Genomic DNA, 22,823 nt, shown 5'->3' on the forward strand with positions numbered 1-22,823 from the left:
CTAGGTTGACAGAATAATTTTTCTTTTGACCTAGCAGTGTGTACACAACGTGGGTTAAGTTGATCTATGTCACACAGAGTGTGAAATTTTTCACAACCCTGAGTGAGATAGCTAGGTTGACCCAAGTTTTAGTGTAAACCAGGCCCCACAGTGGCTAAAGGCCACTACAATTAGTAGAGTAGGGAAAGGTAATACTTCTCGGCACACAGGTCAGTAACAAGTTGCATATGCAAGGGGACAGTTGGCTCCTTACTAAAGCTCAGTGGGGGTTTTTGATTGGCTAGCTCCCAGTACCAAAAGAAAGGAGAAGAGTTGATGGGAAATCAGGACACTGAAACTGACAGACCCCAGGAACAATGGGGAGAGGTCAATGCTCCAGGTCAGCCTGATTGACAGGGCAGGCAGGCTAATCAGGGAGTCAGAAGGAGTCCCATTCTCCATGTGAGCTGGAATTGCCTGAGACAGAGTGGGGCTGAGCTAAGGAGAGAGCAGGAGCCTGAGCTGAGCTGGAGAGCAAAGTCACAGCAACAAAAGCCAGAGCAGCAGCCCAGGGAGCAGGTCAGTGCTGGGAGGAGAGCTGCAGCAACCAAAGCCAGAGGGGCAAGAAAAGCAGCCCAGGGAGCTGGAGGCAGAGCAGCAGTGCTAAGGCAGAATGGAGCTGGAGCTGAAGCCGTCCGAAGCCAGGTGTGGTGAGCAGCTAGGGAGAGTGAGGGGGACTCTGAGCAGTGGACCCAGCATAGGGAGACGCTCCCAGCCAAGAGGCCTTGCAGGCCAGACTTGGAAGGGAACCGTAACCCGATGGGGCTGGGGCAACGCTGGGAAGAAGAGTCCTGCCACCTAGAGCCTGAAGGCATGTGGCCACCGTCAGAGCGAGTGTCCGACCCACAGCATCCCTGCAGCACAGCCAGAGCCTGAAGAGGAGGCCTGGGACTTGTGAGGAACAGACTGAACTTCCCTTACATTCCAGAGACACTGGTTGTGATATCCCCATGCCACAGAGCAGGGTTATGTGTTTTCCTTTAACTTTTCCCATGTTGTCCTTATCTTTTTTTAATTGAGTGTTAATAAATTGTGTTTGCTTTGAACTGTATGGAATGATCAGTGGGTCAGGGAAGTGTCCAGAACGGAGAGAGCACTCCAGAGTGGGGACACCCTAGCCCCTGCCCAAGGTGACCACAACAAGGTTGGTGGTCGAGCCCTCAGGAATCCTGGGTCCAGTCTTGTTGGGGTTACGAGGACTCTGCCACACAGGAGAGTGGAATGGGAGCCCTCGAGGTCAGGCAGGCCTCTGGGTAAAGGAAATGGTAGCGAGGACTCAGATCCTTTCGCTAGCCCACTTCACCGGGGTAGTGTATAAGCCAGGAAAGTTCCCCACAATAGCAGGACCATAGCTGACGCATAGCAAGTGAGGAATGAATAAGTGATCCAGATATTAGTACTAGAACATGAGGTCATGCATGTATGCATATAAATCAATGCACATTAGTGTGCTAGAAATTGAGCATTTTGACCGTCCCCATTTCCCATCCAATCTGAAATGAGGCCAGCTACACTTAAGTGTCCAATGCAAAGTCAAACTAGTCGTTTACCTTTTTTTTTTTTAGCCAATCAGGAGTCAAGGCCAGCGGGGGAGAGGGGGAGGCTTTAAACTCTGTAATGTGCAAAAGGATGGTGCTACATAACTGCTTAGTAACAGCGTTCCCCCACATTTCAATGACAGACAGGGCGCCACTAGGACCCAGAGGACAGTAACTGCTCGAATCAATCGATACCTGCAGCTGCTGTCTCTGGCTGGTGGCACTCAGGTTCTGTGCTGCTTTCCAGCAGCTCCCGAGCTCGCCGGGCAGCCAGCGCACCAGCCAGCGTTACAGGGGCAAAAGGGGAGGAAGGTGATGACAACCAATCAGGGTGGCCCGTTCCCTCGAGACGTCATAATCACAAACAATCCCCAGAACCTGCAGCAGCAATAACAATAACAGACTGTGTCAGCTGCTGGTCAGTCGGCGGTGCGTACGTGGCCACAGTCCGCAGCAGCTGCTCCCGCCAGCGGCGTCGGGGGAGAGCAGGCAGCGAGGGCGGGCTGAAAATAGAAACGCTCCTGCCTAGAAGAAACTAGAGGCAATGTCGCAGGGCGAGGGACCCAGCCTACAAGAGGAGAATTTGCACGGTAAGAGCCAGCCCTTCCCCCCCTTTCCCAGCAATGCCTGGGCCCCTTCATTTGCAGGCCTTGCTAGGGAAAGCGCCCCCATCAGCCTGCTGTCGCCTAAGGACTTGCTGTCCAGAACGGGGGCTGTTGGAGACTCGGGTTCCCTTTGTTTATAGCATGTGACGTCTTCCCAAGTCTAGGTCTGCTGTTACGCTGTTAACAATCATGCAGTAAACATGAAACTTGACAAGCATGGGGGGAAATGTCAGCACTTGCAAATGGACGGTGATCAGTACTGCATGCGCAGGGAATATACAGGGCTGTCCTTAACTCCACAAATGAGTGTGTGATTGTGTGCGGGCTTATTGTATCTTGCCTAGATACAGGGTTAATGTGAGCCATTTAAAAACCACACAGTCAGTGAGGGATCTCGTTACACCACCCCTCCCCGCACCGTGAGGTTGCCATTAGCAGCAATCCAGTTATGGTAACATGGCAGGTACAGTTATAGCTGCATGGATGGCTGGGTGTTTAAGAAAGAAAAACACCTTCTTACAAGCTCCCTGATATAATTCATGTTCCTTAGACTGAGAATCCATGGGCCAGGTATGGTGGATTTGAGTCTGTTTGGAAAACACGCACAATCAACTGTATAAAAACGGTTTCTACAAAACCAACTTCTATAAATTCGACCTAATTTCCTAGTGTAGCCATACCCTAAGACACTGATTTTCTACTGGAAGTAAATAATGATGATCTATCATTTAACATCTTTTTAAAGTTCAGATGTATCTATTCTAGTTTGACATCTCCACCCCTTGCAGCAAACTATAATACTTTGACTGAATATACATTTGTTTCAAAATACTTAGGCACCATGGAAATGGAACAAAGTGAGTTAGGATTATAATAGATATGCATATTTTACTAAGCGTAAAAAAGGAAGTGAAATCAGGGCATGTATTTGCCATACTTAAAAAAATAAAGAAATCAGTTTGCAGAAAAGGAGAAATGAATTTCCCTTATTCACCTCAAATTGGAGAAAGTGGGTATTTCCTATAGATAGATAGATATAGGAGTTTTGGAAATAAAGAAAAAAATCTAGTTTACATTCCCACTGTTCTCTAGGATTTCCCTTTGTGCCAATGTGACAGACAGAGCAATTTGGTTTACTTGATTACCCAGTGTATATATACCAGTTTAGGAGTTTCGCACGTAGCAAAACCACAAGAGGGTGTTTCATAACTCTCAGGGCCTTGGAAGATTTAAAAAAAAAAAAAAGACTCAGATGGTCTTATTTCTCGGTCACTGATACAGGGAGATAGGACACACATTGCATAAAGGGACTTTGTCTGGTATGTCTCATATCCTCTGTATGTTTGGAAAAGTTAATGATGTTAAACACTATATACAAACATTTATATGGGTGCCACATCTGGAATGGGACACTAAGACAAGTTTGCCTGATAAACCCATGCTTACACCTGGGATAGAAATACCAGGTTTTCTTGGGAAATAATGTTCCATTTTATGTATCTTGAGTTGTAATTTTATAGCAGTTCTGGCAGGAGATTCTCAGAGAAGTCAGAGAGAGAGAGAGAGCTGTTTCTCCACCCGGGAAGTCAAGGCTGGCTCAATGTCTAGGTGACAATAGAGATGAAAGAAATTCTGACTAACATGAAAAATGGAACACGTTAAAAAAGCACTCAAATCTCAATCACACAGCCCCACCGCCACGAATAGATTCTCAAGAAATATGTGCTCCCTGGTAAGGTACAGAGTGTGTTATTTGCAAACCAAAATCAGAGTTAAGAGATTGTGCATTCAAATGTGCTCTAGTGTTATTGTACATCTTCCTTGTATAGGATGATATGTTGGAAATGCAAAGGAGTTTGTTGGGGAGGTGAAGAGGAAGACTGTGGCTGAGCATTAAAGCATGTGAAAGACAGTTGTTTTAAAGGGGGTTTTCACTGATATATTTGTGATATACAGAGAGAGACTTCTACTCTGTACAAATTGAGTTTTTCCTGCTCTCTGAACAGTTTGTCATTTCAGACATCAGAATTTTGTGCAAATGTTCTGTGGCAGTGACTAATTTTGAAAGTACGGTATTGTGGTAGAGATATTCACAAAGCCAATGATATCCCATCAGTTACTCCATCCATGCCTTTTCTCATGCTGGTCCCTATTTTTGCATAATCTTGTCTGGTCCACTGCACAAGTTAACCTTATTTTTTCCTTCAGATCCCTCCCCATGACTCCCCAAGCCTGCCTTCCAGCCTCCGCCCTCTTATCTGTTTATGTTCCTGTTCTTTATAAAAACATGAGCCTTCAGTATCTAATCACTATTGCAACAGCTGATTTATAGTAATCTAGCCATCGCCCCCATCACCAGAATATCCAATATAAAAAAAGAACACAATGTATATGTAACATGTATTTAGCTCATGATCTTTTAAAGTCATAACTCTTGTCCTCTCCATATTCTATCATATACTGCTGTGTTATGTCTGGATTGTGTGTTAAATCAGGGACTGTCTTTAGTTTGCTGTGTGAAGCAGTTTTGAACGTCTGTGGAACTGTATAAATAGGAAATGATCATTAAAAATGGGTTTGAAGCTGGGATTTTGACAATTTTAACACTATTACCAGCACTAGCAGTTATCAGAGGTTCTTTCTGTACAGCACATACAAATTAGGTCCAGATCTCTTCCATCATATGAGAACATAGTTTGATCTTGTTCAAAGAGTAAAAGATGGAACAGTGATTTAACTCAGTTGCACCTGGGGCTCCTGACACTTGCGTCTGTATTGTGGATGGGCCCTTAAAGGCTAAAGAAATAAAACAGCTCTTAGGTGTTAGAATAGCAAACAGAGTATTACTTGTGATTTCCATTTGTTTAACATGGCCTAATATAACCATTTATTCTAATCAGATATTATTGTGCATTCTAATTATTGCAGGACTACAGAAATATTTTAAAGTCTAAAATCAGTCGTGAGAGCACTTAATTATCACTGTTTATCTTGTCTTTAATTTGAATAAGTATTCTGACATTGCTAGAACTTGGAGAATGAGTAGCCATTTGCAATCAGAGATAAAATGCTGAGTATTTACTGTGATTAAAAGAAATAAGGTTACTTGTGCAGACATTAACCTAGCATTAGGATAACATTTTTCAAATTCAAAGCACTTAAACGTTATTTAAATAATCAAATATAATTATTCTAAGCAAAGATCCTGTCCAGATTCACAATAGTAAAGCATGTTACATTATTTTGGTACAAAGCTGACAGCATGTAAGGTAGTAATCAGTACACTGCATGTATGCACAAATCCTACCTTTATATTTCTGGTGTTGTTTGGATAAGAGTTTTTTGATTCATATGTTTCTGGCATGCTAGCAAAAAATCAAATATTTGGCTTATAATTATTTAAAAGTTGACTTACGGTACTTTCACCAATCAGATTGCAGTATGCAAATATATAGTTTGTACTGTATGACAGTTGGCTGAGTTATGTGATATCACCAGTGCACCATCCAGTGACAAGCTAATTATTTTCCTGTAACTGTGAGTACAGGCATAGTTTCAATTTAATTTCTTTCATATCCTACACCTAGTAAATGGAAGAGCAAAAGGCGAGCGAGGGCTGGAAAGAGGCATTTGGAGCAAGGCAGGACAGGATGGGAGCCAGATGGTAGGCTCAAAACTGCTGAAGGTGCAAAAGCCAGGGCCACAGTCAGGCCACATCTACTTAAACATCCACACTGATGACTCTTCTGAGCCTGTTCAGGATTTCCACCACAACATAACAGAAGGACGAAGAAAGGTTTTTATATAGACAATCAGACAGATGAAAAGGTAGGAAGGCAACAGATGGCAGTTAAGTAAAGTGTTTTCCCCAACTTTGTTATCACCAGATATTTGCATGCAAAGGATTATATGGAGTTCCAAATTTTAGAGGAAGGTTATTAAATTGTCCATTTAGTCAACCACAACACAAAATGACAGGTTTCAGAGTAACAGCCGTGTTAGTCCGTATTCGCAAAAAGAAAAGGAGTACTTGTGGCACCTTAGAGACTAACCAGTTTATTTGAGCATAAGCTTTCGTGAGCTACAGCTCACTTCATCGGATGCATACTGTGGAAAGTGTAGAAGATCTTTTTATACACACACAAAGCATGAAAAAATACCTCCTCCCACCCCACTCTCCTGCTGGTAATAGCTTATCTAAAGTGACCACTCTCCTTACAATGTGTATGATAATCAAGGTGGGCCATTTCCAGCACAAATCCAGGGTTTAACAAGAACGTCTGGGGTTGGTGGTGGTAGGAAAAAACAAGGGGAAATAGGTTACCTTGCATAATGACTTAGGCTTGAATAGAGACTGGGAGTGGCTAAGTTAATTGTTTCCAATTTGCAAATGAATTCCAATTCAACAGTCTCTCGCTGGAGTCTGGATTTGAAGTTATTTTGTTGTAATATCGCAACTTTCTTTTCTGATTACTGTCTGTAATCGCGTGACCAGAGAGATTGAAGTGTTCTCTGACTGGTTTATGAATGTTATAATTCTTGACATCTGATTTGTGTCCATTTATTCTTTTACGTAGAGACTGTCCAGTTTGACCAATGTACATGGCAGAGGGGCATTGCTGGCACATGATGGCATATATCACATTGGTGGATGTGCAGGTGAACGAGCCTCTGATAGTGTGGCTGTTGTTATTAGGCCCTGTGATGGTGTCCCCTGAATAGATATGTGGGCACAGTTGGCAACGGGCTTTCTTGCAAGGATAGGTTCCTGGGTTAGTGGTTCTGTTGTGTGGTATGTGGTTGCTGGTGAGTATTTGCTTCAGGTTGGGGGGGCTGTCTGTAGGCAAGGACTGGCCTGTCTCCCAAGATTTGTGAGAGTGTTGGGTCATCCTTCAGGATAGGTTGTAGATCCTTAATAATGCGTTGGAGGGGTTTTAGTTGGGGGCTGAAGGTGATGGCTAGTGGCGTTCTGTTGTTTTCTTTGTTAGGCCTGTCCTGTAGTAGGAGACGTCTGGGAACTCTTCTGGCTCTATCAATCTGTTTCTTCACTTCCGCAGGTGGGTATTGTAGTTGTAAGAATGCTTGACAGAAATCTTGTAGGTGTTTGTCTCTGTCTGAGGGGTTGGAGCAAATGCGGTTGTATCGCAGAGCTTGGCTGTAGACAATGGATCGTGTGGTATGGTCAGGGTAAAAGCTGGAGGCATGTAGGTAGGAATAGCGGTCAGTAGGTTTCCGGTATAAGGTGGTGTTTATGTGACCATCGTTTATTAGCACTGTAGTGTCCAGGAAGTGGATCTCTTGTGTGGACTGGACCAGGCTGAGGTTGATGGTGGGATGGAAATTGTTGAAATCATGGTGGAATTCCTCAAGGGCTTCTTTTCCATGGGTCCAGATGATGAAGATGTCATCAATATAGCGCAAGTAGAGTAGGGGCGTTAGGGGATGAGAGCTGAGGAAGCGTTGTTCTAAGTCAGCCATAAAAATGTTGGCATGCTATGGGGCCATGCGGGTACCCATAGCAGTGCCGCTGATCTGAAGGTATACGTTGTCCCCAAATGTAAAATAGTTATGGGTAAGGACAAAGTCACAAAGTTCAGCCACCAGGTTAGCCGTGACGTTATCGGGGATAGTGTTTTTGACGGCTTGTAGTCCATCTTTGTGTGGAATGTTGGTGTAGAGGGCTTCTACATCCATAGTGGCCAGGATGGTGTTATCAGGAAGATCACCGATGGATTATAGTTTCCTCAGGAAGTCAGTGGTGTCTCGAAAGTAGCTGGGAGTGCTGATAGCGTAGGGCCTGAGGAGAGAGTCTACATAGCCAGACAATCCTGCTGTCAGGGTGCCAATGCCTGAGATGATATAGCGCCCAGGATTTCCAGGTTTATGGATCTTGGGTAGTAGACAGAATATCCCAGGTTGGGGTTCCAAGGGTGTGTCTGTGCGGATTTGATCTTGTGCTTTTTCAGGGAGTTTCTTGAGCAAATCACTTTAGATAAGCTATTACCAGCAGGAGAGTGGGGTGGGAGGAGGTATTTTTTCATTCTTTGTGTGTTTATAAAAAGATCTTCTACACTTTCTGCAGTATGCATCCGACGAAGTGAGCTGTAGCTCACGAAAGCTTATGCTCAAATAAATTGATTAGTCTCCAAGGTGCCACAAGAACTCCTTTTCTTTTCACAACACAAAATGGCTTGATTGGATTCCTGTTATCTCTTGAACATTCTGTCCACTCAGAACACAGCCAGCAAGATCCTCTCTGTCCTGTCGCTCAGATTACATTTCACACTTCACAAATCTCTGTATTGGCTCCATTCCTTCTGCGTTCTATTAAAGCCACTGCTTTATTTATTTTGATTTCATTTCTTTGTGTATGTCATGCTCCCTACGCTCTGCTCAAGCCTCTCACCTAACTGTTCCTTTTCCTGGTCCTGATTTATTGGCTTTTTTAAAATTTCTTGTAAGAATGGTCCCTCCAGTTAATACATGCCAGTACCCTCCCCTTTCCACTTGCTCTCATTAAAAAAGTCCCACCTATTATCTTCACCAAAATGCAAATACTGTCATCTTTTACCTAATTGTACTGTGCCTGGAATGCCTGGAATGCAGCCACAGCCCCTGAACTGGTGAAAGTCGCCTCTTTCTCTGGCAGCGGCACATCCCAAATTTCGCCCGCCCCCTCTTCTCACCCCATTGCCCCCTCCCACCTACCCCCTATTCCCCCGAAGGCCACCACCTCACCTTACGTGTGTGTCTTCTGCAAGGTTCAGACACCAAATTAGGTGGGTGGCCCTTCATTTTCTCATGTGCAGCTGCCCAGGCGCGCACCTTAAAGGGAACTATCCACGGACCACCTGAATGGAGCTCATGGACTACAGTTGGAGAACCTCTGCCTTAGATTATAAACTGTTCAGGGTACGGACACTATATTGTGGTATTTACTATTGTAAAGCTTTGTGTACATCAACATTTTATATAAATAAGCTCCATTGATTTGTGTGTATATATGTAATTATTTAAATGTTATCCACTTATTTGATTTTATACATGAAGAACCAACTCCAGGTCCTTTGAAATATGGGTGGTGCTTTTAACATGGAAGTTAGTTGTTACTGAATACATTTTGATAAGACAAACATGTCACTGTCAACTGATCTTACATTTATTGTAGGTAGCAAATAGCTGATCTAGCAATTGCCAGACATCCTATATTGCCCAACAGTGATACTTTAAAATGTGCTTAATGAAGAAGGTAAACAACAAGCACTGTTTTTATGGAGCAATGATCCTACTACATTGAATAAATTAACAGTGAAAACATTGGCAGAGGAAGTCAGTCCTTGAGAGTAGAATCCGTATCTGTCAACTGCATTGAGCTGTGAAGATGCATACAGTGGATTATCCCACCAAATTAAAATGAAAGCTTCTGTAACGGAGTATGCATACAGACACTTTGTACTTTCATATTTTTCCTGTGAACCAGAACTGCATGACGTATTAGCTTTCTAAGAAAAGCATCTAAGTATTATGGTAGCCATTCTTCCCCAGTTCATAAGCTGGAATACTATGGCGTTGAGCCAGTATTTTCTGATACATTTTACATCACCCTGAAAAGTCCTTGGTGGGAGGTCTGACATTCTAGCTCCTTTTACACAGAGCCACTTGTCCACAAGTGTGCAGTTGCTATAAAACAAACCATATTACACAAATGTCTGAGGGGGGGCCTGATCTAAAGCCCATTAAACTCAATTCAGAGACTTCTGTTGACTTTAATGGGCTTTAGATTGGGTCCTTAACGGACAAGAAAGTGGCATAAAAAGAACAAACAGTCTGAACAGTACCAATATATTTACTCTGGGGAAAAATGTCTTCAGACAACTATTTTGGAAGTAATTGAAAGGGTTACAACTTTACCTCTTTGAAAGGCATGTTAGAATAGAGTTTTACTGTTAACCAGCAATAACCCATGTGTACCAGGTGTAGTCACATTGTAGAAAGCAGGAGTGAGGTTATCAGACCTAACCTGGGTGTTAGTCTGTTTTGCAACTTTCAATATTTGTCTTTGTGACTTTTTCCTGTTTTGTTTTTAATTATGCCAAGCAGGGTCCTGGGTGGAACTGCACTTCAGCAGTAATGGCAATGGTAACCCCGTCCAGCCAACAAGCCACGAGCAAGTACCAGACTCTATTTCTATTTACAATGGTGACATGGAGAAAATACTCCTAGATGCGCAGCATGAATCCGGAAGAAGCAGTTCAAGAGAAAGCTCCCGCTGCGATAGGTAGCTATAAATACATTATTACAAACACAGAAATGCTCATTATAGTGCAATTTTCCTGGTGTGTGGGTGTGTGTGCACGAGAGATGTGTTTATATAAACACATTTATATCTGTATAAAAATTTACAACAAATTGTTTTTTATAGTAAGTAAAAATAGGAACACATTCTGAAGTAGCCCATCCTGAAACCATAAAGAAACTGTAAGGGAAAGAGCCATGGAAAATTTAATCACACAATGTAAAGGGGTCTTCCCAAAGTTTTTGACATGCTGGGACTTTGTAGGGAAAGTGTATCAGCATCAGCTGCACTTTGCACAGTTACACTGCTAAATCACTGGCAACATTCCTGCTATAATAAAAGAAAATCTGATGCTTTCACAACCTGGGTTTGCACATGGTGGCTGCCATCCTAAGAGACTGTACGATCAGTCTGTGTGGAAACAATGCCAGTGCCATTCTCAGGGTGTAAGGTGTTACTTTATTAGCTTTATGGAAAAGTAATGGTGGAAAAGTAATGGTAAAAAAGGAATGATAAAAACAATGTGTGCTTGTGACCTTAGGTAATTGCTAAAATGATATTTTAGCTTAAATCTAATTTACGGACCATGGAGCTTTCTAATAGCAGCATTTCAAAGCAAATTTCCATATGGGGCAGCTCTCGTAAATTGACAGATTTCATTGGGGCTGTGACAATTTAAACCAGTGGAGGATCCTCACTATAAAGTTTAATTTGATTCAAGGAACTAGAAGACTTATGGAATGGGCAAGGGGATGTAGGAGCTCCCATTTCTAAGTGGCTGATCTGAATACAGGCGAAAAGCCATTGTCATCTATCCGCTGTTCTTCAGTGATATTTATGAACTAAGTCGTGGGGATAAGTCTAGTAACCCTGTAGACAGATGTCCACATCTGCAAAAAGTTATACCATGCATTAAACTGACTTCCTTCTTGGCAGATGTAGTCAAATGAGCATGGAGGATGTGTTATGCTGCAACCCTAGAGGTAGTTCCATTAGGTCAGTATTTAAGCACATCAGTGGAGAAGCCTGTGCCCTTGCTGCCCATGCTGTAACTGTCCAGTAGAAGAAACTTCAGCTGTGCCAACAAAGTTTGTTTGCTAACTTTTAGTTCCACATATAGAGAATATCAGCATGAAGAATTTAATGAGACGTTTCCCTCCTTTTGCTTCTGTTTACAAAGCCCTCCTCGTTCCCAGACACCTCAGGACAATAACAGAGCTTCTGAAGTGGAGACTCACAGCAGTGGAGAAAAGAATAGCTCTCAGGTAAAAGCTAAGTCACCCCTCCTTTGAGAACCTGTTTGACTATCACAGTTCCAAGACCAGTCTAAGGAAACTTACATAGAAAAGATGAGATTGATCCTACAAAGATTAAACCACTGAGTAACTTTAATCCTGAAAGTAAAAGGGATTTCCCTCTGGAGTCAAGATACTCAGTTGTTTAAGGGTATGCCTACGCATAAAATACCAACAGCTGGCCAGTATCGACTAACTCGGGCTCCTGGGTTCCAGAGCCCGAACTCCAGCCTGAGCCCAACCATCGGAGCTGCAATTTTATAGCTCTGCAATCTGAGCCAGGTGACCCGGGCCAGCTGCAGGTGTTTTATTGCAGTGTAGACACATCCTAAGTCTTTGTAGGCTCAGGCCCCATTGTATGGACAGTTCTAAGCCACTGAGTTGCATAGTCACTCTTTTTGAAAACATATGAGCTGGGACTTTCAAAGGGCCCCAAGGGAGTCAGGTGCTCATTTGTATTTCAATGGCAGTTTAGTGCCTGACTCTCTTAGGCCTCTTTAAAAATCCCATACATATAGGTCAAAATGTTCATAGTCTGAATTTACAGATTAGGAAGGATGGTTCAGTAAATACTCTACAGGATGGGGACTCAGGAGACCTGGGTTTGATTCCCAGCACAGCCACCTGCACCATGTGTGATCTTGCCCAAGGTCATACAATCTACTCATGGTCTCAACTGCCCATCTGTAAAACAGGTAATACTGCCCTATCTCACAGGGGTCTTAGGAGAATAAAACCCATTAAAGATTGTGAGGTACTCAGATATTACAATAATAGGGTCTGTAGATATACAAATATTATTGATATTCACTAATGTCATATAGATCTGCAAGGCCGAAATTTCCTCCTCCTGACATGACTGTAACCCCTTTGTATTGCTCAGGCTTACACCAGAAGGTGTTTGTTGGGAATCATTAAAAAAGGGATAGATAAGACGACAGAAAATATCGTATTGCCTCTATATAAATCCATGGTATGCCTATATCTTGAATACTACGTGTAGATGTGGTTGCCCCATCTCAAAAAAGATATATTGGAATTGGAAAAGGTTCAGAAAAGGGTAACAAAAATGATTAGGGATATGGAACAGCTTCCATATGAGGAGAGAATTATAAGACTGGGACATTTCAGCTTGGAAAAGAGACAACCATGGGGGGATATGATAGAGATCTATAAAATCATGACTGGTGCTGAGAAAGTAAATAAGGAAGTGTTATTTACTCCTTCTCATAATGCAAGAACTAGGGATCATCAAATGAAAATAAATAGGCAGCAGGTTTAAAACAAGCAAAAGGAAGTATTTCTTCACACAACGCACAGTCACCCTGTGGAACTCCTTCCCAGAAGATGTTGTGAAGGCACAAACTATAACAGGGTTTAAAAAAGCTAGATAAATTCATGGAGGATAGGTCCATCAATGGCTATTAGGCAGGATGGGCAGAGGTAGTATCCCTAGCCTCTGTTTTCCAGAAGCTGTGAATGGATGACAGGGATGGATGACTTGATGATTAGCTGTTCTCTTCATTCCCTCTGGGGCACCTGGCATTGGCCACTGTCGGAAGCCAGGATACCAGGCTAGATGGACCTTTTGGTCTGACCCAGTACAGCCATTCTTATGTTATGTTTGTTGGTTTTATTTTTAAATAATAATGTGCTGCAAGAGCACATCATGAATTTAAAAGGAGTAACTTCAGGCATAACAAAACCTTCCTTTTGTCTGTTAGAAATTATAGCCTTATAGGTAAATTTTAAAAAGCAATGAACTGGGATTTAGCCATATGATCCCTATTCACTTTAATAACTGGGATTGAGCAAGTATATTTCAACATGTTACTTTGATAATTTACCCTTAATATTTTGTGTGTTAAATATATTAAAACATTTTTATGCATTACTTTTTAAATACTTGTGAAGACTGCTGGCAACCAATGCAGCTGGTAAATCAGGATTAAAAAAGGATATTTACTGGAAGCAAAGAGTCACATTTTACATACTGTGTATTGTCACATTGCTGAAACAAGGCTAGAATCACAGGTCCACACAACCCCCTTATTAGAAACTTGCTATTAATCTTTAAATTTTTCATCTAAAAACTCTTTTGTAGATAAAGTTTTATAAGTAATTCAGTTAAATGTACAAAAGAACCTCAGAAAAGGATGAGCTGCCTGTCCAGAGCATGCTTTAACCCAAATAATCACGTGTCTGGATGCAGCGAGAGCTTCATCCTGAGTAAGAAAAGGAGGACTTGTGGCACCTTATAGACCAACAAATTTATTTGAGCATAAGCTTTCGTGAGCTAAATACACACACACACACACACACACACACATCACTGAGAAGGAAATATTTTCATTCATTCTCACACTCTTGCTCCCACTCCCTCCCTATATATATACACACACACACACACTTTTGCACCTAGAGAGAGAGAGAATCATGAGTGAACTGTTGATATATATTATACACAAAAGAAAACCTTCATTAAAAAGAAAATTATAAGATTGCAAACTCGAACACTCAAAAGTTATTATATGCCAGAATTAATGTTCTGTATGACCTTAATTTGTTTCCCTGTGTACACACACATTATCATAGTCTTAACTTACATGATCACATACTCTTTTTTCACCACCAGGACCCCTGCCTCATTCAGTGCACACTTAATGAGCAGCCATTCAATATTTTGTTTTCTCCTCATTGTTCAATGTGTAGCCCCAGGCCTTATTTACTGTACATTATTCAAATGCTTCTCTGAAGACAGAATTAATTTCCTCATGGGCTTTTCCATAGTGCTCACCACTGTAGTATCTGAACTCTTCACAAACATTAATGAATTTATTTTCACAACACCCCTTTGAGGTGAGGGTGTGGTATCCCCATTTCACAGATGGGAAATTGAGGCACAAAGAGAGTAAGGTCAAAAGTATCCACAAATTTTGGTGTTCAGTTTGAGATGCCTAGTACCTTATTTTTTCAAGAATTTAGCATTACATAATTCGTTACATGTTCAAAGCACAGCTCCCATTGACTTCAGTTGCAGCTGTGAACGCTCACAACTTCTGCAAATCAGATGCAAGGGTCTCAAGTCAGGCACTGAGAAAACAAGGAACAGGGATATAGGACTGGCAGGGACCTCCTGGGTCATCAAGTCCAGCCACCCGCTATCACAGTCAACCCTGTATTGTATAATCGTGCTCAGAAACTTAAACTGCATCTTAACACTATTTCAAACAATTAGTGACCATGTGGGAGAAGTTTGGTTTAAGGTGATTTGCCCAATAACATATAGGCATTCTGAAGCAGATGCAGCAATAGAATCCAGTTCCCCAGGACACCATTCAACTACCCTAATCACGAAACCATCCTTTCTTTTTCCTGCAGTCCCCTGCCTCATTTACTACACACCTTCCAACTTCTGCAACATATGAGGCAGGGTCCTACAGACAATAGCCACCTTTTCTATTCAACCCTGATTAATCTTCAAAGAAAGTACACCCTATGCACTGAATGAAGTGTGGATCCTATGGAAAAATTAGTTTGGGATCATGTAATTAAAAGACTATCATAATACATGTGCACAAGGGGACGAAATTAAGATTTCAGAGGCAATTTCTAAGTTTAAGTTTCTGAGGAAAGCTTTTCCTAGCTTTTGAGTGCTTGACTTTGTAACCTTAATAATGTGGTGGTGTTTTTTTATATAGTGGTGTGTGTGTGTGTGGTTTCTTAGATTTTTAAAAAGTGAACTGAAAACACAAGCCTTTCATTATGTGGCATCATATTGAAACCCACATGGGTCATCAGCAGGCTTGGAACCTTTAGATTCAGCACGCAGACTTCTCCCAATTGAGCTAAGGGAGTAACTGATAGCAGGTTGTCATCCTCTATATGGAGTATCACCAGAGGAGGAGGAGGAGAGATTTTGCCTGGGGTTTCAGTTATTTGCTGACAGCCTTGGAGTGGTGAGACTAAGAATCTTGGGTTCCATTCCAGGCTCTGGAGGGGAGTGTGCTCTGGTGCTCATGGACCCTTCTACCGCCCAAGTCTGACACCTTCCAAACCATCCCCCTCCAGCCAGTCCCTCTCTGTTGAAGTCCTGTCTCTTCCCCATCCCTGGCTCCCCATCTCAGTCCCAGTCTCTGTTCCTCAGTGCCTATTTTCACAGGGATGGCAAAGCCACATCCCTGACACAAAGGCCACCCTTTGCCAAATTTCACATCCTGTGCCAAAGCATGGGGACAGAAGAGCTTTTCACATGGTTTGTCATGGGTTAAACACATTTTTTCCCTAGCCCTGTTGGAAGTGATTGAACCATTTTGGCTGAAATTTAAAAAAAAATAAAATAAAAAAATGCATAGAGGGAAGGCATTGAATACTGGGTTGCAGGAACATATGGACGCCGCAAGTGAACTTGAGAATTAGCATGGGGGACAGATGAGAGGGCTGCATTGTAGCAGTACAACCCAAAATGGCCTTACGGTGGGCAAAGCCAGAGAGAGTCCAAGTTCTGTAAGTGAATCCAGTTTCTATAAGGATGGTGGTGGTAGTGATTTGTGTAGTCATAACCATCTAGTGCACTGTTTGATGAAGACTCTTTGTTTTAGTCTGAAGAAGATTTTCTTGAAAGAAGAAAAGAAATAGAAAGGCTCTTGCAGAAAAATTCAGACTGGATATGGGACTGGTCCAGTAGGCCTGAGAACATCCCACCAAAGTGAGTGTCCTCAGCATCCTGCAGTCCTTCTGCTGGGGCTTTTATTTTTATGGGTGGTAAATGTACATTTGCTAACATGATAATTTGTTTTCCTCTCCTAAACTAGGGAATTTCTCTTTAAACACCCTAAGCGTACTGCCTCTCTCAGCATGAGAAACACAAGCATGATGAAGAAAGGGGGCATATTCTCAGCAGAATTTTTAAAGGTTTTCCTTCCATCTCTGCTTCTCTCTCATTTGCTTGCCATAGGGCTAGGGTAAGTTTTTTTTTTTTTTTTTTTTTTAAAATAAAGTCTTTCTACTGTAGCTTTCTCCTATCTGTTATCTGAATAGTGTCATTCCAACCTGTAGTTCTTCATATGCCTACAATTTAAATGGTACAACTATTTTGACACACTGACCAGTTATTCACTAACTGGTATCCACTACTTTGAAGCTATTGTATCACAAAAGCAAAGCAAAGCATGGCCAGACCTGACCAGTCATCTTATGTTTTGCAAGTGTCCTACCTGTTTGTGGCAATGCTTGTGGCATTGCTGTATGGGTCAGTTTTCCTCAATGCTTTTCTCAGTAGTTGAGGATTTACCTAGAGAACTGTCAAAAGCTGAAGTTAGGAATTATACAGACATAGTATTCAGTTCTGTTGTGATGGGTGGATTTGAAAGGGAAAAAAGCCAGTGGGTTTTATTCCGCATGTTTCAGAAACATGCGAGCGTCTATAAAAACAACGAGAGGGGTCTTTTTCAAATTAGCATTGTGCCAGATCATATGGACCTGTAGGAAAGGGACTGGGGGAAGAGATTAATCCCTTAACTCCATCCACTCAGGGCTGGGGTTTCCCTACCTGTAGAGGGTGCTTCAGAGCCTATCCCTAAACCCAGAAGATACCCAGGTATCCCCACAGATGTTAGGGAATCTGTGGGAGGCCAGGCCCATCCACATCAAGGCCCCATGGAGGTTTACTAGGGACTTCCCACAACCCTAGAGGGAGTGAGCTTTGTGGAAAGGACATAGAATTCTCAATTGTCATGTCTTTTCCTAGGAATCTCTCTGAGGTTAAAGGGGAATGATCTGCTTCCCACACCAGCCACAATCTTCCTTCCTCCCTTATCTGCTCAGTCTCTGCCCTCTCACCTGTGTAGATGCTAGACCTCTGAAGAGGCCTCTAGAAGTTCCGGGGGGCAGGGGAAGGTTTGCCATATGTTGCAGAGCCACTGTTATAAACAAACAAGGTGAAGCTTGCTCATTCCACAGGGCAGCGTGACTTGTTGTGATCTCATACCAGCATAAATCAGCACTAGATCCAAAGGGTTCAACCATTGTAAAACTGTTGAACATAAAATAAGAATCAGGCTTAATAACTTGCCAGTGCTGTTTACAATTATCGCATTGGCTTGTTTTCAGTATGCCTTCCCTGATGGAGTGTCCCTTATTTCCTCTCTGTTCACACACCCAATCCAATTGGTTAGGGTCAGACTGCAGATAAAGGAGAAATATCTGAAAGGTACACACTTCTAGGTGTGTGAGGGCACAGATTAGCTAACTTAATATACAAATCCTAGACCCCAACCATCTAATAAAATAAGTGGTTTTAAACAATCCAACCTTTACTTTCCCCCAAATCTTAAATATATGTTTAAACTCACTTAAAATAAGTCTACAAAGTTGATTAAATAGAAATAAAAAAAACCTGTATCTGACTGTTCAAAATGTATAGAAACATAGTGAAGTTTTCCTTTGAAGTACGAACAAGAATACTATAATATTATATGTATTTCATTAATTGACTCTCCAGAATTTCTCTGACCTTGCAACATTCTAGCTCACTTACGGATATAGTAGCAGAAGATCACAACCTGTAACACCTTCATGAAGTGCTATGTTTAAATGTGGTCACAATGGTTAATTTTCATAGTGGTCATTTCTTTCATTTGAGAAAAGGAAACAAATACAGGAAAGAACACAGAATAAGAGTGAAATCATATTGAGGTAAAAAATAATGAACAAACAAATAATAAAAAGTGATTGATGAAAACACTAAGTCAAATAACTGAGTGGGTGTAACAAAGCTCATCTTACACTGAGCACGTTATTTTGCCTCTTAATCTGGTGTCAATTATGGGTCAAGAGTACACAGAATCATAAGCAACCAAAAGCTGGTGTTTATAACAAACTCTTTTGCAATCTTAACAATAGCAGGTACTGCGACTGCTTCTATAAATTACATTCTAGTAATCTGATGAGGGAAAAAGCATTCCTTACATGCTGTACATTCTTTTTAAAATGAAATGCGTATTCACATGTATTCTCTTCCCCAAGGATTTATATCGGAAGACGTCTGACAACCACAACTACAACCAGCACCTTTTAAAGGAAGAATAAAATTTGGTCAGGCTCAAAGCAGTGAGAATATCCATCTGGGAACACAAATGGTGAATGGCAGGAACTTCTGAGCTTGTGATAGCTACAGGACCTTGCTGTTTGTTCTGTAAACATGTTCCTAATTTAGTAGTAGATGGGGGACAAGAAATACTGAAGCCAAGCTATCATGTATAATGTTTTAGATCAATTTATAAAGCATGTTTCAGATTAATATCTGCTGTAATGCTTGGTAGTGAAATATCATTGAAAATTTAAAAGACCCTCAGTGTTAATAAACAAACTCTTAGCTTTCTTGTACTGTTGTGATGCAGCTAGGAATTCATCTAAACCATTATTTCTTTATATTTCTGAAAAAGTGAATATTGTCATTATTAAGATGTGGCCTTATATATGCTATTAGAGAATCCTGTGACTTGATTTCAGGTGACTCATTTTCTTAAGGTTTTGATTAGCTCTTCTGCATAGGGGAGACACCAAATGTTAAGACACTCTCTAGATGCTCAGCTGGTACATACAGTGTAGCTTCAGTGGAACTATGTTAACTTACAGCAGCTCAGAATTTGGTCTACAAGAGCCTCAATTAAAATTTGGGCCTCAGTGCCGAACAAATTATTTCCTTTTGCAGTGCTCTTTATTGTTTGTCATTTAAAATTCCTCTTGTTCTATATTCTTGCAAAATATGGCTTTAAAACAAAGTATTTTTTGATTTGATGACAGAAAAAGTGCATTTCCATCCTAAATTGGCCTACTTATTTCCCTTATAAATGTTAAGGAACAGCATACTTGCTTATTTAGGTATACTAATGGAACTCATTTTGATTCAGGAATTTAATCTTACTGTAATAAGGAAAAAGGAGATTGATTTTTTTGTGTGCCAAATTCATAGGTCTTATGTATTTTTTAATAAAAACTTGTGGATTCACAGTTGTTTCCCCTTTTTAAAAAATATTTCAAACCAATTTCTGAAAGCTGTTTAAAAGGCAAGTGCTCTCTTTTGGACCATTTCACTGGGTTTATTTTTTTCATACCTAATTCATCTGTGTTATCACAAATAGCAAAGAAAGGTTTACTTAACATGATTTCATGATTCATCCTTAGATATGAGTAACTCTGAACTACTAACTGATTAAAAGAAATTCCCAAGTGGAAATAATTGAAAGGCATGGTCTTTCATTATACACACACACACAGGATCTGCACATACAGATTTGACTTTGCTTTGTTTGTGATAACATCATTGTTTAGAAATAAAATTTACTTTGAGTATTGCCAAATGATAAGGAGAAAATCAAACAGACTTATCTTTTGTTCTTGGAATGGAACTGAAATTAACATAGCTGTTTACAACAGCTCCATGACTGTATACAGTGGGCACCTGTGCTACCTCACTATATTTATGCCCCATCACCAAAAATGTCATCACAGTTATAGGGATAGTTTGCTGCTGCAAAGGCACGAAGTGGCACTCATCACCTAGCCCCTGATCTTGCAGACAGTTACACATGTTTATCTTTACACATGAGTAGTCCTTTGGGGATCAGTGAGACTCTACATGTGTATGAATTTAAGTACATGTAGGATCAAGACCTGTTTTTTGTTTTTTTACATTTTTCTTAAGGTTTCAACTGTGGATTTCTAGGATTTCTTTATTTTCTGAATAATCTTTCCCATCAAATTGTAAAGCATTTGAAAATAGATTTTGTTTGAAGCCTAAAACTCCTTACACAGTTTCACTCATTATAGCCCCAGATGAGCTTTGTGTGGGCTGATGCCTGCACCCATGCAGAGTTCACTCCATGATTAGGAGCCAAAGTTTACTGACAGTTTTTATTCAACATCTCCTCTCCCCCCCACACCCCCGACAAATATTATAGACATTATCTAGATGTTTGAGTGGCTGTCAGAGCAAGTGTACAAGAAAAATAAATACATTTTAGTGTAAAGACTTAACACCAATTATTTTTTGTAATTTTTAAGAACAGAAGTGAGCACCAGTAGGGTTTGTTTTAATTATTAGTAGTAAATATCAAATAAGTTTATATTCTTCAAACCTGCAGGGTTAGCTTTTTTCCCCCTAAAATCAGTGTGTGTGCATGTGTATCACATTTTTATGTAACAAGCCTGTAGTACTGCCCTTTTTCCATTGTGTTAGATTGATATTTCTTGTTGCATTGGAAGTTCCATGTTTTTAAATATATCCTGGTATAATTAGCGATATTTTAAAGAAGTTTAACAGAAGCTGTGAAATGCATTTGAGAGAGACTTCCTGGTATCATTGAAGTAATATTCAGTTAAACATTACCAGAGTAGATTGTGACATGACTTGTAAGAAAAATACTAACCATTAATAAAAGGAAGGAAATATGTTTTGCTTCATTTTCTTATATTAACAGAAGTAAAGAAATCTAACCCAGGGAAACAGTTACTAGTGGGGTTCCCTGCTTTTGGGAAGGATGCTGGGGTATGTAGTTCTGTGGACACTGACTTAAGAGTTGATTAAGTGTGGTTTAAAACCTTTATAGCCCAAGTGTGTCACCCTGTTGAGTCCAAGCTGTAAAGCTTTAAGGCTGCATCAGAATCTGTGCCACAATGCTGTTTGCATCCTACAAGACTCTAAAACCTATTCAGCTACATTTACTGCACCACCATTTTCTTTTCTATTGTTCCATTTCCAGTATAAAATTCTCAAAATAATCTGAGTTGCAAAATACCTCTCATTTAGATCATCCCTTATGAAAGGATTAATATCTTTGCTCCTAACTGAGTCCTTATACATAGGTGACAAATAATAAGTTAACAAACAATAGCTTTTTCATCAGTCGAAATAAAAATCACTTTTCAAGCAAATTTCACTTGGTACCTGCAATGTCAATTACATATGTTTTCTTAGTGGTTGTGAAAGGTGTCAGATATATTCATGCGTATCATATATTACTGTTTTGCACTAGCCCCAGTATGCTCCCTATCAGGATCAGGACCTTGTTGAGCTAGGCTCTGTAAAGGCTTACAGTGTTGGGCCCTGATGTAGAGTGGAGCTCCTGCTGGGTGCATCAGAGCTTCACTGATTGCGGTGGGGGCTCCTAGCAGATGCAAGGGTCCGATCTTTACGGAGCTCCTTGCAGGACTGGGGCCTAAACTGAAGCATGATGCTACAAATGTGCGTTGCCAAACACTGCAAGTAAGAGGTAACAGTAAGATCTCCTAATTACATTGGCCAGCTATCTGCAAAACTCGATGGTTCCAAATCAACACTGGGAGCTTTTTGATTTTGTATACCTAATATCAGCTATTCCCAACATCACTGAACTTAAGCATTTGAGTTCAATAAATGTACAGTGCCATGGCTAACAGACAGTTGCAAGGAAAGCACATTTGTCAAAGGTTCAACACTTCTCTCCTTTCAGTGAAAGGCTGAGCATGCTCTCAATCTAGATCAGTGCCACCATCCTCCGTGAAAAGGTCCAGCAAAACAAGTCTCTCTCTACATGCAAACTGAACTGAAACAACTAAAGGCATGAATTAAAACCAATTGTCATTTTGGTTCTAGCTTGTGTGCAGACAAGCCCTAAGTCAAAAATAAAGCAGAACTTTTTAATTTCAAAAAGAAATACAAAGTATATAAACTCATCTTCTCCCTCTTCAAGTCACCTCGAAAGGTCAGGTTCAATCCCTGAAGAGCAATACAGAATAGTAGTCAGGCAGTCCATTCTGATACTTTCAGAAAGAACAAGTGATTCAAAGGCAGCATGTAGCTTTCCGATTCCATTTCTCAGATAAACTTGATGCATCCCAACAGTGCTGTGCGTGGGTAATACAACTCACTGGGAAAACTCAAACGCCAGTATGGCTCCTGTTCTAGCACTACTGCTTCTGGCATACAAAGAAAGGTGACTGATTCCCATGGGAGTTGCAGGTACTCAACACCTTTCTGCCTCAGCTCAGAGCCCCATTTACCTCAACG

General features: G+C 41.0%; 1 protein-coding gene across 1 annotated transcript; it reads left to right on the plus strand.

The window, feature by feature from the left end:
* Window positions 1-1,779: 1,779 nt before the first annotated feature.
* BNIP3 (BCL2 interacting protein 3) lies at window positions 1,780-21,226 on the plus strand. The gene is made up of 6 exons (XM_048857881.2): window positions 1,780-2,167; window positions 10,283-10,460; window positions 11,659-11,743; window positions 16,375-16,481; window positions 16,588-16,737; window positions 18,800-21,226. The coding sequence occupies exons 1-6, from the start codon at window positions 2,122-2,124 to the stop codon at window positions 18,849-18,851; spliced, it is 618 nt and encodes a 205-aa protein (XP_048713838.1). The 5' UTR covers window positions 1,780-2,121; the 3' UTR covers window positions 18,852-21,226.
* Window positions 21,227-22,823: the final 1,597 nt, after the last annotated feature.

This window comes from Caretta caretta, chromosome 7 (assembly GCF_965140235.1).
Source record: "Caretta caretta isolate rCarCar2 chromosome 7, rCarCar1.hap1, whole genome shotgun sequence".
Classification (NCBI taxonomy): Eukaryota; Metazoa; Chordata; order Testudines; family Cheloniidae; genus Caretta; species Caretta caretta.

What these genes read in the sequence shown, in the direction of transcription:
- BNIP3 (XM_048857881.2), top strand. Translation starts at nt 2,122, where the DNA reads ATGTCGCAGGGCGAGGGACCCAGCCTACAAGAGGAGAATTTGCACG. An exon ending in GAAAGCTCCCGCTGCGATAG is followed by an intron (nt 10,461 to 11,658) that starts GTAGCTATAAAT and finishes CTGTTTACAAAG; the next exon opens with CCCTCCTCGTTCCCAGACAC. An exon ending in GAGAAAAGAATAGCTCTCAG is followed by an intron (nt 11,744 to 16,374) that starts GTAAAAGCTAAG and finishes TCTTTGTTTTAG; the next exon opens with TCTGAAGAAGATTTTCTTGA.